Below are 18560 nucleotides of genomic sequence, written 5' to 3' on the forward strand. Positions count from 1 at the left end.
ATAGATGTTGTAAATAAATAAACAAATAAATAAAATGTCGGTTGTGCTGACAGGGATAAGAGGAACAGGTGAAGAAGACGGATCCCTGAAAAAAGTCCAGCAAGGAGTATAGATGTTGAATTCAGTGAGTTCACTGTTGAAGGCAGAGAAAGCCATGAATCTAGAAATTTGAACCCGAGGGAAGAGAAGAAGGTAAGTATTTTTTAAAAAAATACTCAACAGATTATTATTAGAATAGCATCACTATTCCAGCAATGATACCAAAGTGCATTTAAGGTAAATATTTAAAAAAACTGAAATCTTACTCCTACATTATGTTATATGCATTAGCAATAATGCCCCTCCAGTCTCTTCTCAAAAATAAACTAATTTGTTTAATAAAATTTACCAAAAAACAGGTGTGCTCTCCCCGCTCCCTTTGACAGAATTACTTTTCCTTCAACATATCAATGAACAGTTTAATCCTATATCTGTCTACTCAGAAGTAATTAAAATTGCATTCAGCAGAACTATATTTTTGGAAAGTAGATATAAAATGGATTGCAGTCCAAAGATATGTAAAAGTGATTCTGAAACTAGGATGCTCCTTTATCTGCAATGTCATCAACATACGTCATTGAACGTGCCTCCTCCCCAGAGAGACAAAAATATGCAGACTTCTTTAAAAGTAACATAGTTGGTTTACTTACAAACTTTATGTATTCAGCATATGGGTACTTTGCATTTCAATCCAATTACAGATAGGATTTGAAGTAATTTCTCTGTGCAGGGCATCTTTCTTAGAATCAGCAGTCCAAAGTCTAAAGCATCTCTGTTCCGAGAGTCTAATACAGTCTCTGAAGTCTGTTTCAACTAGCTTCTAAAAGCATACATCTGTTTCTACTGAAGTCTCTAAGCATACTGTTTCTAAAATGGAGTCTGACTCCTGAGCAAGCCCAGATCTGATCACATAGTGTGCAGCCCCTCCTAAAACAAAGAGTTAAGGAAAACGGCATACCAGTATACACATATGCAATACAGTAAGCAATCTGAATTATGCACAAACAACTATTCCCAACATAGACCCATGGATAAGTAGATCCAAGATCTGTGGGTTGGTTTTTAAACCTATATTTATAGACTGATACATGCGTATTTAGGATATGTTAGAGAACCCAGTCCGATGCAGACCTAGTGTAAATTCCAATTGGCATAGGAGTGCTCATATGTGCACAGGTAAGCTAATGCAGTTAAGAAATGTTTTCCCCAGTAGTTGAGTTTTTTAAATATCTAAAAGCATTTCCTTTAATATTAGCCATCTCCAGCCATGCTTTGCTGTGGCCCAGTCTGTGTATATGTGTATTGTGTGTGCTTATATGTGTATATATGTGGTTTTGCGGATGCATTGTAATGTGTTTTTTTTTTTTTTTTGCTTTTTAGGTCTCTTCCACTGTGTTTAAGTGTTTTTATGAGTGATGGTTACTCATTGACCTGATAGGGGTATTGTGTCCAAATTTGATGTCAATTCGTCCAGTGGTTTTTGAGTTATGTTAATCCCACAAACGAACATTACATTTTTATTTATATAGATGTTGGAACTGTCATAGTCAACACAGATTTCATTTGAAGAGGAAAACACTTCACTAGATTAAATCCAGATTTGATTATGGTTAGGCTTTATCCACTGATGTAGAGGGATTTGTATTAGTCATGACTGACTTAACTGTGTTAATTGTATTAGTCATAACTGACTGTGAATCTAAACTAAACATGATCAGGTCTGGATCTAACCCATTATTTCTTTGAGTACTTTTCTATTTGGTATTTATAGGGCATAGGATATTTTCTACATTTTTACCTGAACGTCACAAGCAACAAGTCCATTAAATGAGAAACCTAGATAAAATGTTACATTTTCATTTCCAAGTGGCACTGAATCAAAATGCAAAGGTAAAATTGGAACCCGCCCTGAGTGACCCATTGCAAAAACTCTGCCATCTTCGGTCCAACCATTGACCCTTTCCAGGATATTCTGTACTTCTGCGATTTTCCATACTTCGCCATTCTGCCATTTTTTCCGACGTTCATCTAGGGATCCTGTCATGAGTTTATCAATCTTTGTTCTGGGCACAATTTTTGTCAGACCATAGCCTTTTCCCAAGAAAAATATGACATATATTCTTTTCTTCCTAGGGGCAACATCTTTTATTTTGATGTCATGCAAGCGCTTCAAGGTATTAAGGGCAGACTTTAAGATGTCATCTTTATCTGAGGAAGAATCTTTGTCCAATGCAGCATCAGGCCAGTAAAGTAAAGTGAGCAAAAAATGAGCGCTGGCAGGGAAGGTAGCGTGCCTTTTTTTAAAGAATCTCTTGCTGAGTTCTCGAAGTGTCCGAAGGTCAAGGAGTTTGGAAGAACCAGGTGACAGATATGCAAGAGTAAAATGGCAAAATATACAATTTATAAGATCTGTATCCTCCAAATTTTTTGGGTCTGAGTACAAGCTTATTATTTTTTCTAGACTTTGAACGGATTTCTTATCATTTTGATCTGACAGAAATGAGAGAATAGTGGTGACGTTTCCTCCACCATGTTTGTAAATATTCATTTGTCTGATCAGCTGGGTTTCAGATCGTGCACCATTTTCCTCAACCAATGTATCGGAACTAAAGAATGTTGCATAAACCTTGCATTGTCTTTTGAGCCATCTTCTGGGATTATGCACTTGTTCTTCTCTCTTATCATCATCATCTGCTTGGTTTTTATCTGTTTGGAAATAACTCAGATCTTCTGAAATCCAGTCAAGAGCATTGTAAATATTCTGGCGTAAGGCTTTTAAGCGGCTGTGAAGTTTTGCCCAAGGCTTTTTAATGTCTTCCGGAATGTAATCTGTAAGTAAATACTGGACAAGTTCTGAATGCTCTCCTTTTGCATCTTTAGGAAACACATCAGATAGTAGTTTCAGTAAGCGACATCCCACTTCTACCTCTCCAAAATACCCTGAGTTATTCATGGTATCCCGCTCAGATTTTGCAGCTTGCTGTGTGGCTCTGAAGCACTTCATAGCCTTAAGGGCAATTTCTATAATTTCAGTGATATCTTCAGGGATATCTTCATTTGACTGTTTGTCCACTATAAAGCTAAACCACCTCCTGTACACCTGTCCTTCTGTGTCTAAAATAAATGAATCATTTGGCAAGTGGGATTTGGCTACTTCCGCCCAAAATTTTGCATCCTCAAATTTTTCATGAACATAATGCAATCTGGCAAGTTGTTGTGCAAATAAAGCATCTTTCCCCAAACATTCGTATGCGTATTTTAGCACTTCTATAGCTTTTTCAGGGTTTTCTGTCATATAGATATGCTCAATGAATGGAGAGAAAAGGCTGTCAGTGTTGTCACCTCTGCTCTTTTTGTCACGCCTTATAAACAGATCTCTGATGAATTTTATAAGTTCTTCCCTCCCAAATCGATGGTGAAGAAAAACCTTTTCTTGGAGAAGTTTCATGGCAATTTCACTCTGAGGATGACTTCCTGAAAGCTGGTGCAGTATTTCTTTTGCCACCAAGTGGTGAATTATTCGAATGGATGAAATATATGTGGTGGTTTCTCTCAATTTAATGAAAATAAGCTGGGCCTGTTCACTTAAGCTACTTATGAAATCATATTGTCTCACTGACATTTCTTCATATGGTGTAAGTCCCAGGAAAGCTTCACAGTGAGATAAAGAGATGTATGAATTATGTACGTAGAAATTCAGCAAAGCAACGTATCTCATTAAACTAGTTTCTTGGGAAGATAAGTCGATATCTTTAAGCAAGTGTACCACAAATTCTCTCACATATGTTGGGTCAAATTCATTGCTCATGAGAACAAATGTGAGTATATATTCCAGCTTAAAATCCTTCTGATTTTCAAATTTTTCTAGCTTTGTTCTGAACTGGTTTTTCTCTTGGTCTGTCAGTTTGTGAGTAACTGACACTGTATCCAGAGGAGATGCTTTGCAAAATTTATCAGGGGCATTGGACCGTTTACAACACAGAAGGATAAAGGAAGGCCTGGAAGAATGTTTTTTATTAGACCCTATGGAATTCATTAAAGTATAGATTAAATCTTCAAGGTATTCTTCATCATAATCTTCCAACAAAAGGAGGACAGGGAGACAGCTTTGGGGGTCTTTTTCATCATAATGTCGGAAGTCAACTGCATGCTGACAGACAGTAGCAACTGGGAATGTGGTTTTGATGACAGCACATCGCAAATCTGTCCTCTGTTTCCACAGCACTTGCCTGGCTATGGTACTTCCTCCACTCCCGGGTTCGTGGAACACCTTCAGTTTAGCTACCGAATGCTGGATCAGGCTGCCGTATACAACATCATTCAACATCCTCGATACCTCCTTATAGGCTTCCCTTTCGATAATTTCCCCACACTTCCTTCTATCAGCAAGCCAAAAATTTTTCCAGCTGACTTTTTTACCCCGATAAAAAGTTTCATCTATCATCTGTATTTCTTTTGTAGTCAGAAGGTCTAATTTGATATCATCACATTGATCAGCACACAAAATTTCAAGAGAATACATTTTCTCTTCTTCTAGTGTGGGAAGTAGACACAGACCCTTTGTGGAAACAGGTAAATGCCTGTAATTGGGTGTGCAGGGCAGCTTGCTTTGGACAGTAGCATCCACGTGGCTTAGCTTCATGCCTACAATGCTCCGCTGCTCTAAGGTCTCAATGCTGCAGGATGCCTGTGCTAAATTAGCCCATTTTTCATAGTTTTCTCTAGACTCAGAAAGGCATATTATGAAATCCACGCCATTCATTTCACTGTAAAATTCATGGAAGGTGTCTACGATTGGTTTCTCCACAGGTGACAAAAGTAAGAAGAGCACCTTAAAAGAGCCCTTTGGGAGGAGGTCATCACAGATAAACGACACTGCCTTTTTCAGATATTTTCTCTTAGTTCTGATCCAAGTGTTCTCATCGCATGCTTTTTCATCCCCAAGGAAGTCACTGCGTCCATTGCAAAATATCCAACTTTTCTTATCAAACAGGCAGAGATGTTTTGAGAAGTCAGTTGTACTTAACTTGTTGTCATTGGAATAATCTTTCAAGAAATGAGAAGTGGTTGCATGGTATATTTTATACTTGGAGTATAAACCTGATATGTTGGAGTGTTCATCAAAATCAAACACACAGAAAATGTTAATGTGCCTCAAAAAATCAATAGACTTGATGTCTTCTTCTCCACATTTGTTGGTAACAAGAATGTACCACACAGAGCTATCTAAACAGCTTTTGCCATCTGTCAATAGGACAGATAATTTTCTCCCTAAATTTTGAGGGCCACCTGTTTGATTTTTATGATTGACTGTTTCAGCCTTCTTCCTCCAATGGTCTCTTTCTTGTAAATCCTGAATGAATTTTACGAGATTTTCATTTTTTACTGGTTCAGACTTTGAACCAACTCTTTGGAAAGCAATTCTATCCCTTTCGAAATTTATCTTATTGCTTTTTTCATTAAAATCTGGTATGCGTACTTGAAAAAGCTTTCCCTTTACAATGTCGAATAATGGTTCAATGTCAACTTCTACTACAAAAAACTGTTCATGGCTATCTGTTGAAATAACTTCAATAAAAACAGGGGGGTGAATACATTGTCTTGCGGCAGCATGAACATCGGACTCAAAACATTTTTCTATGTAATCCAAAGCATCCACATACATTTCTGTCTCTCTTATTGGTATCCCAATGATTTCTCCATGTGTCCATTTCTTTTCCTTAACACGGTCCATCACTCCAAAGTGAATAGTGCCGTTTGTTCGGATGTTCAGGCAGGCAGATGCAAACTTCATGACTTCACGGGCAAATTTTACTTGAAGTCTTGGTCTGTCCAGCAAGGCTGCTGTATCAAATGATTTGTATTCGTGACAAGGACTGATTAGATCATGGGCGCCGGTTTCTGGAGCAAAAATTGAATTTTTAACATACTTAACATTAATGTTGGTGCTCTTGAATGGCCGGAATGGGCTCAGGCGTACTGGATCATGTGAAACAGAAATATTCGTTGTGCTTTCCATTTTGCCATGAGCGTCACTTGTGCGTGTGATGTTTTCTTTGTTTGAGCTCTGTGGTTTTAAAGATCCATGTGTCAAAGAAGCTGGTTTAATGTCTGAGGTGGGTTTGTGTTTGGTTTCCTCTTGGTCCCCTTTTTTCTCTTCAGTTGATGAGTCTGACTCTTTTGGATATTTGCTCTGTGAATGGGTTTCCTTGTGGTCTAATGCAGTCACGCCTCCAATCTTGTCTTGATAGCCAATATTCCGTTGCAAAAGTTGATCCCTTTTCTGTATTAATATGTGGATCTGTCCTTGTTTCATACCCATTTCCTTGAGGAATTTATCATCTAATATTTCGAGTGTTGGACCAGTTACTTCCTCTTCACAGAGCTTTTCAACATACACTTTCTTAATCCCAATGGATTCAAGCCAGCACTTGATATGACTCTCGTTCCATTCATTCAGAGGTAAGTCAGTGTAATCTGAAAGTAAAAAAAACCAAACAAATATCCTGACATGGTTTGCATAGAATTAAAATTCTACACCTGTTAGCTAAAAGTTCACTTTTAGAAAAATGGAAAATAGTTGAAAATAGTTGAAAGCACTCAGAATTTATAAAATGGAGATTATCCACTGTAGGGGAGATGTATGCAAAGAGAGATACATGGCTTCAATTATTCTCAGTTTTTGTTGGGTGTCATCCTGGACTCCACAAGTCTTCAGTCCCCAATGAGTAGGTAGACTAAGAAAGAAGGAGAGATTCCTTTCTCTATTCCCACGAATACCTTCCTAGAAGGGGCTTTTTGTCTCTACTCCTCTCTTCCTGTTTGCTACTATCTTCTCCCCATTTGAAGTTGTAGAAATGTGATCTCTTTGTGGTATGAGGTAACTTCCTCTTTACTGCCATTTTGATTACTGCCACATGGTTGGCCCCCATTTTCTCCCTCTTCTGCCTTTTGTCTCCTCCTGTGAAGACACATCTTCCTCTTCTCTAGGCAAGATGTAGTGGAATGCATTTTTTTTCTGATATCTTTTCCTTTGCCTTCCTTAGAATATGAGATTTAGAAAGATAGTAAGCTCCAAGAACTTTCCTATCCAGAATGTATTTATTTTACTTCCATAAATACTTTTGAACTTACATTTTGGCTCTGCAATCCTGTGCCAACCTAAGCAACAGAAGCTTATCCCAGCTCACCACACGTATGTTTCTACTGGTTGTGAAGTGTGCTTTTAGCACTCTGCTATATTTTTGGTGGAAATATATATGCATATGTTTTCACATGCATCAGACTAGTAAGGATGGCAAAATTTAACCCTGCTCTTAATCTCTGTCTGTGCTGCATAGGTCAATGGATCAGGCTCTTGGTTTTAAGCACTCACCACTTACTTAGAACTGGAGACACCTTTCTTGTGCTGGCAAAAAATTGCTGCAAAGGGATCATATTGTTTTTGTGATTAATCACTATGCATTAATTATGTTCAATTTATGATAATGAAATTTATGACATCCTGCATATTGGATATTTACGTGACAATTCATAGCACTGCTCTAGTTATTGCTGAGACTAAAACAAGGTCCATACATGTTGGCTTTAGTTCTGTAGAAAAAGTGTGAGATAAAAACATGCTAAATGGGAAAGGATCAGACTACTAGAAAACGAAAAACATACCCATTTTGTCTTTGAAGTTGTTTTCTTTTCAAAATAATAAGCAGATCTGAAAGGGAAAATAAAATGGTGAGAGATAGCATAGATGTCATTTGCTTTGTAGGCAGGTTGAAGGAGATTTTGAAAAACGCTGTTGACCACACTGAAAAAATAGAAGACACTGCTTTTATTGTAGACAAAATTTCCACCCAGCAAGGTTATAGTTTAGAGTCCCTTGTGCAGAAGTGGACACAAAAACTGGGGCCATATTTTCTCACTTCTGATTTAGCACCAGTTTACTATAATATATTCCAGAGTAAAAGCAAGGACAGATGGACACATCTATTCACTCTTGCTTTTACCAAAGGGGAAAGTTTAAGGGGAAAATATTCTCATTTTGTTGTCCTCTGCACTAACCCGCCAGCTCATTCTTATTGAATCCCAATTCCCATTATCATTAGCCAGTATAGTAAATAACGGATGCTAGAAGTTGTAGTTCAAAAGCAACTGGAAATTGTGCATGTTCCTCTTTCCAGTTCTTGCAAATGTGATTTCTATCTTACAGAATGACATCTGTTTCTCTGCAGGCACCTAACAGATTATTTTATCAGCTGAAGGAGAGGTGGGAATCTTGTGATCAAAATGGGAACAAACACCCAGGATGAAAGTTAAAGTTTTACTGGTTAATGCAGCAGAACACATCATAAAATGCTACATTCCCTGTCTTCAGAAAATCTCCAGTCTTCTGGGAGATTCTTCAGGCCTCCATAGCAATTTAATAGTCCAACCAGGAATGGATGGGCAGAGTCTTCGCTCTCCTCTGCTTTACTCTTCTGTCCGTTTGTGACTTAACTCAGGACTTTTCCCACCACAACTTAGATGACCCACATGATGCCCGGTGTTTACCTCTTAAGACACAGTGAATCAGACATAGTTAAAAAATCTCTGTGGTGCATTGAAAAAATTCTTCCCACCCAACAATAAATGACACACTTAGACCACAGTGTGCGTTGCTGAACAAGGAAGTACTTGTCCAGGGCCTTCCCTGTTTGATTCCAGAGGATTGTAGTTTCACAAAATACTCCCAAACACGACAATAGGACCGAAAGGCATGGCAACACAATAATCTTACATTGTAAGGCCTCTCCAAATTTGTTAAATCAACCAGTGGACTGATGGTATAGATGTCTTCACTTTTTAAAATACATTTCCTGTTCTCCTAGAGACACTAAACATACACTTTACCTTGTGACTGCAGTAACACATTCGTAATCTGGAAGTGGTAGAAGGAAATTGTATGATGGCTGTCCTTGGCATTCCATTTCATAATTTGCCTACTGCGTGATCCTAGAAAAGAGGGAAGTGCATTTAGGAGTTGGTATAAAATCAGTTCATATGGGTTTGTTGATCCGTTTCAACATGACCATGGTAAATCTGGCAATGGAGCATCAAAGGAAGAGAGGTACCAAAGGAATTTTCCCATTACCAGATTTATCATGATCCATATGGTGCAAAACTGCAAACAGTGCAGTTCAACCAGATTCCACACAGTGGGACTTATACAATAAAATACTTTGCAATTAGAAAAAGGAAAACTTTTCCAATATATATAAAGTGGGTGTAAGTATTAAAAAATCATTTTCCATCTGATTGTAAGCGTTGTTTCATTTTGACACAAATAATATAGCTATTATTGCTTATATTTTTGAATTAAATATACATGGGGGCACCAAAATCTTTTCAATGATTAGGTCCTCTAAAGGTCTTAATCTGGCCCTGGACAGAGTGATTTCGTTTTCTGATAGAGGTGACTTTTGCAACTACACCCCACAACCTCTGAGGATGCCTGCCATAGATGCAGGTGAAACGTCAAGAGAGATTGCTTTTGGAACATGGCCGTACAGCCTGAAAAAGTTACAGCAACCCAACAATACCCCATTTATCACTGCACGCATAGACACATTACTTCTGTTGATGAATATCTACCTACATCATATTTTGTTATGCAATAGCCAACAAGATCATGGGATATTTGAGTGGATATTGGTGTGGTTGGGAAATATACTTTTAAAAAACTATTAGGAGGAAGATTAGCCTTTGCTTGTACAGTAGTAGAGTCTCGCTTATCCAGCCTTCACTCATTCAACATTTTGTATTATCCAACGCAGTCTGCTTCCTGCCTGGATCCACAGCTGTTTCAATACATTGTGATACTTTGATGCAAAACTCATAAATATAGTAATTACCACATAATGGTACCGTGTATTGAACTGTTTTTTTTTCCTGTTGATTTGTTGTAAAACATGAAATTTTGGTGCTTAATTTATAAAATCGTAACGCAATTTGATGTTTAATCGGCTTTTCCTTAATCCTTCCTTATTATCCAACATTTTCGCTTATCCAATGTTCTGCCGGCCCATTTATGTTGGGTAAGCGAGACTCTACTGTAGCTTCTTTTCAAGCTTGAATGTTACAACCTTGAAAAGAAGAAATATAATATACAGTACAACAATAGAACACAGAAGCCAACAAAACTATTTGAACAATTATTTTAAGAAGTGTTTCACTGCTGTAGGTGGAAGAGTGACTCAGACAGAGCTGATGTACCTTAGTACTGTGCAGAGGGTGAGAAGATTTTCTGGGGAAAGGGCTGGTGGAGAATCAGGAAACATGAGTATCCCACCATTTCTTGAACAACATCCTATAGGACTGTTATATCCTTCACTTAACAAAACCAATGTGTTCCTGGTTGTGGTATGACACCAGAGGTATAAAATGGAAAGAATAAGGATAGATCCTATCCCACCAAAAGCAGCAGTTTAACATGTTTTGGGAGATTTTTCATTTGAAACTAACATCATATGCATGTGAAATTAAATGAAATGACCAAGTCAGTTAAGCCTTGCATAAGTAAACAAAAACATTTTAAGTCCTCTGGTGAACAGAAGCAAATTTGAGAAATAGGAAATAGGAAGTTGATGCAACACCACTGATGCCTGCAGCAAAACCAAAAAAGGTGCATGCTCTGGTTGATAAACAATCATGTATATTTTAAGACTTGTATAGTTTCTGTAATGGATAGGCTTACAAATGCTGCACAGGCAGAGGATAAGGTGATGACTTTAACTTCTTGCTGGTGTTTTGATTACATTCAAGGGTGCGGTTAGTAACTGAGGCCTGCTTGCATATACTCTTAGTATGCTTTGAGTCTATTGCCAGAAGAGGGCAGCAAAGTCCACCAAAACAGAATTTTCAGTTTCGTTTACTGCTACCAAGTTGATCAGGGTGTGATCAGAGTGTCTCAAGTAAATAATTTAAAAAAAAAAAGTTTACATTAATATATTTACATAGTGACATATGGCACTTTTGTATATAGAAGAATGGAGCTGTTAACATAGAAATATACATCTGTGTCACACTTAATATCTTTCAGACAGCCTTTATTGGCATACAACAAAATCACATCACAGGTATATACAACAAGAGGAAGCTACAGATAAAAAGAAAACATGTTTAAAAGTTACTAATGTCATGGATAAAATTTGCAAGTCTCACAAAAGAATGCACTCTTGCCATTGAGAACACTGGAAAATGGAATTCCTGTATTTCACTTAATAACAAAGCCTGGCAAGTGACATTGCTATAAGTACAATTATGTATACCAATCCATATCTAACTTGCCCAGTGCTGAAATAAAATACTGCAACAGAGTATAACTATGGAGGTGGGTTAAGCACCAACACCTCAAATTTCTGCTCTTCAGACTCCAAATGTCAAAGCATTAGAGCAATTTAACTTCAGTTGAGCATTTACAAATCTATATATATATAAATCTGTTAGGTTGGTTCAACGGGACAGCAAAACTCTAAAACCCCCCAACGAAACTTAACCAAAATTCCCATGCCCATAACACAACCCACAAGGTACAAACATATCTACTCAAAATGAAAAACAACACAACAACACACTCACAAAACGGCAAAACAACAAAACTCTAAAGCCCCCAACGAAACTTAACAAAAATTCCCATGCCCATAACACAACCCACAAGGTACAAACATATCTACTCAAAATGAAAAACAACACAACAACACACTCACAAAACGGCAAAACAACAAAACTAAAAAAAACCAACGAAACTTAACAAAAATTCCCATGCTCATAACACAACCCACAAGGTACAAACATATCTACTCAAAATGAAAAACAACACAACAACACACTCACAAAACGGCAAAACAACAAAACTAAAAAAAAACCAACGAAACTTAACAAAAATTCCCATGCCCATAACACAACCCACAAGGTACAAACATATCTACTCAAAATGAAAAACAACACAACAACACACTCACAAAACGGCAAAACAACAAAACTCTAAAGCCCCCAACGAAACTTAACAAAAATTCCCATGCCCATAACACAACCCACAAGGTACAAACATATCTACTCAAAAAATGAAAAACAACACAACAACACACTCACAAAACGGCAAAACAACAAAATTCTAAAACCCCCAACGAAACTTAACCAAAATTCCCATGCCCAAGGTACAAACATATCTACTCAAAATGAAAAGAAACACAACACACTCACAAAATGACAAAACAACAAAACTAAAAAAAACAACGAAACTTAACCAAAATTCCCATGCCCATAACACAACCCACAAGGTACAAACATATCTACTCAAAATGAAAAACAACACAACAACACACTCACAAAACGGCAAAACAACAAAACTCTAAAGCCCCCAACGAAACTTAACAAAAATTCCCATGCCCATAACACAACCCACAAGGTACAAACATATCTACTCAAAATGAAAAACAACACAACAACACACTCACAAAACGGCAAAACAACAAAACTAAAAAAAAACCAACGAAACTTAACAAAAATTCCCATGCCCATAACACAACCCACAAGGTACAAACATATCTACTCAAAATGAAAAACAACACAACAACACACTCACAAAACGGCAAAACAACAAAACTAAAAAAAAACCAACGAAACTTAACAAAAATTCCCATGCCCATAACACAACCCACAAGGTACAAACATATCTACTCAAAATGAAAAACAACACAACAACACACTCACAAAACGGCAAAACAACAAAACTCTAAAGCCCCCAACGAAACTTAACAAAATTTCCCATGCCCATAACACAACCCACAAGGTACAAACATATCTACTCAAAAAATGAAAAACAACACAACAACACACTCACAAAACGGCAAAACAACAAAACTAAAAAAAAACCAACGAAACTTAACAAAATTTCCCATGCCCATAACACAACCCACAAGGTACAAACATATCTACTCAAAAAATGAAAAACAACACAACAACACACTCACAAAACGGCAAAACAACAAAACTAAAAAAAAACCAACGAAACTTAACAAAAATTCCCATGCCCATAACACAACCCACAAGGTACAAACATATCTACTCAAAAAATGAAAAACAACACAACAACACACTCACAAAACGGCAAAACAACAAAATTCTAAAACCCCCAACGAAACTTAACCAAAATTCCCATGCCCAAGGTACAAACATATCTACTCAAAATGAAAAGAAACACAACACACTCACAAAATGACAAAACAACAAAACTAAAAAAAACAACGAAACTTAACCAAAATTCCCATGCCCATAACACAACCCACAAGGTACAAACATATCTACTCAAAATGAAAAACAACACAACAACACACTCACAAAACGGCAAAACAACAAAACTCTAAAGCCCCCAACGAAACTTAACAAAAATTCCCATGCCCATAACACAACCCACAAGGTACAAACATATCTACTCAAAATGAAAAACAACACAACAACACACTCACAAAACGGCAAAACAACAAAACTAAAAAAAACCCAACGAAACTTAACAAAAATTCCCATGCCCATAACACAACCCACAAGGTACAAACATATCTACTCAAAATGAAAAACAACACAACAACACACTCACAAAACGGCAAAACAACAAAACTCTAAAGCCCCCAACGAAACTTAACAAAATTTCCCATGCCCATAACACAACCCACAAGGTACAAACATATCTACTCAAAAAATGAAAAACAACACAACAACACACTCACAAAACGGCAAAACAACAAAACTAAAAAAAAACCAACGAAACTTAACAAAAATTCCCATGCCCATAACACAACCCACAAGGTACAAACATATCTACTCAAAAAATGAAAAACAACACAACAACACACTCACAAAACGGCAAAACAACAAAATTCTAAAACCCCCAACGAAACTTAACCAAAATTCCCATGCCCATAACACAACCCACAAGGTACAAACATATCTACTCAAAATGAAAAGAAACACAACACACTCACAAAATGACAAAACAACAAAACTAAAAAAAAAAACGAAACTTAACCAAAATTCCCATGCCCATAACACAACCCACAAGGTACAAATATATCTACTCAAAATGAAAAGAAACACAACACACTCACAAAATGACAAAACAACAAAACTAAAAAAAAAACAAACGAAACTTAACCAAAATTCCCATGCCCATAACACAACCCACAAGGTACAAACATATCTACTCAAAATGAAAAACAACACAACAACACACTCACAAAACGGCAAAACAACAAAACTCAAAAAAACCCAACGAAACTTAACAAAAATTCCCATGCCCATAACACAACCCACAAGGTACAAACATATCTACTCAAAAAATGAAAAACAACACAACAACACACTCACAAAACGGCAAAACAACAAAATTCTAAAACCCCCAACGAAACTTAACCAAAATTCCCATGCCCATAACACAACCCACAAGGTACAAACATATCTACTCAAAATGAAAAGAAACACAACACACTCACAAAATGACAAAACAACAAAACTAAAAAAAAAACAACGAAACTTAACCAAAATTCCCATGCCCATAACACAACCCACAAGGTACAAACATATCTACTCAAAATGAAAAACAACACACTCACAAAACTCAAACAAAACTCAAAAAAATCCCAACGAAACTTAACCAAAATTCCCATGCCCATAACACAACCCACAAAGTACAAACATATCTACTCAAAATGAAAAACAAACAACAACACACTCACAAAACGGCAAAACAATTGAGCATGCGCATTGGCGCCCAGCCGCAGAAGAGAAAGAAAAAGGGGGAAGGAAGGAAAGAGGTAGAGAAGGAAGAAATGAGAGACATAGGGAGGGAAAGAAAAAGGGGGAAGGAAGGAAGGAGAGAAGGAAAGAAAAAAGGGGATGAAGGAAGAAAAGAGGGAGTGAAGGAAGGGCGAAGATGTAGAGAAAGAGGGAGGGAAGGAAAGAAGGAAAGAGAGAAGGAAGAAAAGAGACCAGAAGAGAAAGAAAAAGGGGGAAGGAAGGAAAGAGATAGGGAAGGAAGAGGAGAAGGAAAGATGGGAGGGAAGGAAGGAAGGAAGGAGGGAAAGAAGGAGAGAAAGAGGGAAGGTTGGTCACAGCAACGAGTGGCGGGTAAAGGTTGTTATTTCTATTATTATTATTATTATTATTATTATTATTATTATTATTATGCTATTGTTCCTATGAGACCCTTTTATGGGAATGGGAGAGGTGTCAGGTCCCAGAGGCAATGCATTGCATTATTGTTATTGTTATGATGGTGGTGAAATAAAAGGAAATAAAAAGAGAAAGAAGGAAGCAAACAGGGAGGGAAGAAAGGCAAAGGAAGAAAAGGGAAGGGAATGAAGGAAAGAGAGAAGGATGAAACCAAGTAGTGAAAGAAGGAAAGAAAGAAAGAGGTAGAGAAGGAAGAAAGGAGAGAAAGGGGGAGGAAAAGGGGGTAGGAATAGGTAGGTACCTCTCTTTCATAATAGTCCAGATATCTACCTCAACTTTGATAAGTTTTACTATAGGCCACAGCAATGCGTGGCAGGGCACAGCTAGTAAAGTATAAACATCAAAAGGGTAAGGCTATGGCATATTAAGTTTCAAGTTAGTCCTCAAGATCTAAATGTAATAGTGTTCACCCATCTACTTTCAAACTTGAGTTTTCACATATTCCTCAATTTGGCTGCAAAATTGTTATGCTAAGGATGTCCTTGGTATACATTGGAAAAAAATGTAACAGTATAATGCTCTGCCTCCCATTTCTCAAACTCTCAACTCTCTCAAACATAAACTGGTGACATACTCTTGCAAGAATCTCAGCAAGTTGCATTGTAAATTATATTGATTTTTGTTGAACACTGGTGAAATTTTATTTTATTTTTAATTTCTTATGTTTAATTGTGTTTTATCTGAATTGTTGTATTTTACAAGGCCCTTATTTTAATGGTGTTTTTGTTTTAATGAATTGTTTTTCTTTTATGTCTGTTGGACTTTCTGCCCATATGTAAGCCGCACTGAATCCCTTCCAGGAAATGGTGGCGGGATACAAGAATAAAGTTGTTGCTGTTGCTGCTGCTGCTGCTGCTACTATATCTTGTCATTGTATACATTTATTTATTTCCAACATTTCAACCCCATCCTTCTCAATCCCCGAAGGGGGACTCAGGGCGGTTTACAATGGCAGTAATTCGAAGCCGATAACATACAACACATTATGTACAACATTATACAAAAGATAAAACATTAGATTAAAATACATTTAAAACATTATTATTATCATGTAGCCGAATTTATTTGAGTTAATTAATTGAGACATTTTACACATACCAGGTACAGCACATTCTAATTTATCTCTTGTTACACATTTTGTTTATGTGTTGCCTCCTTCAGTTATGAATAGCTGGAAAAATTTACTTTTCACAAACCTTGAGACTTTGGGTGCATCCACGCTGTAAAATTAATACCGCTTGCCAGCATTTCATGGCTCAGTGCTATGGAATTCTGGGATTTGTGGTTTGATGTGGCACAAAAACACTCTTTGGCTGAGAAGGCCTTGTGAGACACCAACTCCTGTGATTCCATAGCATTGAGCCATGGCAGAGAAAGTGATGCCAAATTGCATTAATTCTTCAATGCAGATGCACCATTTCTGTTCTTTTCAGCCTGCCCATAGTAAATTCCACGGCTCCATGAACCTCTAATCCAGAAATTATGGGATTGATTCTTCACAACTATAGCTGTGTGCATGTCTATATCTATACCCCTGATCTTGATTAGATCACATACACACAGACTGACACTGAGATTGAAAGCAGTTCACTAAGCTCTCCTCTCAGATCTGATGCCTCAAGCAATTTTTTTTGGTGGCTTCTCAGGTAGTCTGTTTCTAGCTGTGAAGAAGTATCTTACCTTGGGTTGCATGTTGAATCAGCACAAAGTTTTCAGTGGGTTCAGAAAATGGCAAATTCTTAAGGTGATGCTTTGAAGAAAGGAAGGAATTTGCTTGATAGCTGTGAGTCACAGTCTGATTTCCTGCAAAATATGTGAGGTAATTAGATAACTGGCAGCTGACAAAGAACTGGAAATCAGTAACATTTACTAATATTTACTAAATGGAGGGGGAAGGGGGGGGGGAGAGAAATATCCTGTCTTACACATCACCTGATTTTTACAAATGCAAAAGAATTCTTTGGACATTGGAAAGTACGTACAAAAGCTGCTGCTGCTCCTGCTCCTGCTCCCGCCTCATTTATCTCTTTGTACCACTGAAGTAAGTGATACAACATGTTTCACTTTCCAGCAAGGCAGAGCGGAAGTGGGTTGAGACAGAAAGGAGGGGAGCTTTGAGGGAGGAAACTTGGATTGGCTGGGTCCCTTCCACGATTTTGTTTCATTTTGATATTAAAGGAGGCAATGATTTGAACTGCAAGATCAAACAGCCTCAACATTATCAAGAGATAATTTTCACAGATAAAGTACGATAAAGTATATCCATACATAAGAAAAAAGATACATGGTTCTTAGAAAAAAAAGGGGACATCTGTTCTTATTGTTCTTATTGAGTAACTTATTTTGTAGCCATCTTCATAACACCCACATTTTGTACTTTATTTTCCCCTGACTCCAGATCATTTTGGCCTTGAGCAAAAGTGGGAATGTCCGGCCACAAAATCATTTGGTCTGCTCCAGGCAATATCCGAAGAGTACTAGCTTTTGCTGCATGGGCATCTCTTGTGAGCTGGATGGGTACAAGTTGTACAGTTGCACCATGGCTCGACTCTGGACAGCGGCAGAGAAAGCCACTGGCTCCGCTTGGACTCTAGGCTTCCACATTAGGAGCCACCCAGGGAAAGAGGCATCCCACAAAGGGAGCATCTACACCAGGGGTCCTCAAACCAAGGCCTGAGGGCCGAATATGGCCCTCCAAGGTCATTTATCCGGCCCTCGTTCAGGGTCAATCTAAGTCTGAAACTACTTGAAAGCACACAACAACAACAACAATCCTGTCTCATCAGCCAAAAGCAGGCCCACACTTGCCATTGAAATACTAATAAGTTTTATATTTGTTAAGATGGTTATTATAGATTTTTAAAACAAAAAACCTTTCCAAGTTTTTTTTATTACCATGCCTTGTTTAATTCCAATATAGATCTCTAATCTTTGGTGAAGTCTGATTTTGTATCATAATAAGAGAAACACTGGTCACAATCCCTTCTCTTATGAGGTGAAAATTAATGTGAGGACCAATTTTTCCAAAGTTCCCCCTCTTTCAGAATAAGCTTTCCACATTTGAATGCAGTGGACCCTTGGAATCTGTTGTGGTTTGGTTCCAGGATCCCTCTGGATACCAAAGCTTGTGGATGCTCAGGCCCCATGATATACAGTGACACTGTATAATGGCCATGCCTTCACTTTCATAGAGAGGGGGCATCACACTGTTTTAAAAGGAGAAAATTATGGATGAACCAGCCTGGACACAGCATATTATT

The 18560-nt window shown here is 37.5% G+C and overlaps 1 protein-coding gene across 1 annotated transcript; it reads right to left on the reverse strand.

The window, feature by feature from the left end:
* Window positions 1–657: 657 nt before the first annotated feature.
* On the reverse strand, window positions 658–17371 carry LOC132768199 (sterile alpha motif domain-containing protein 9-like). The gene is made up of 5 exons (XM_067463944.1): window positions 17283–17371; window positions 16981–17103; window positions 8926–9027; window positions 7705–7750; window positions 658–6516 (listed from the first exon to the last, which is right to left on the reverse strand). Exons 4-5 carry the CDS (start codon window positions 7706–7708, stop codon window positions 1826–1828), a joined length of 4695 nt encoding a protein of 1564 aa, XP_067320045.1. The 5' UTR covers window positions 7709–7750; window positions 8926–9027; window positions 16981–17103; window positions 17283–17371; the 3' UTR covers window positions 658–1825.
* Window positions 17372–18560: the final 1189 nt, after the last annotated feature.

This window comes from Anolis sagrei, chromosome 2 (assembly GCF_037176765.1).
Source record: "Anolis sagrei isolate rAnoSag1 chromosome 2, rAnoSag1.mat, whole genome shotgun sequence".
In the NCBI taxonomy this organism is placed as follows: Eukaryota; Metazoa; Chordata; class Lepidosauria; order Squamata; family Dactyloidae; genus Anolis; species Anolis sagrei.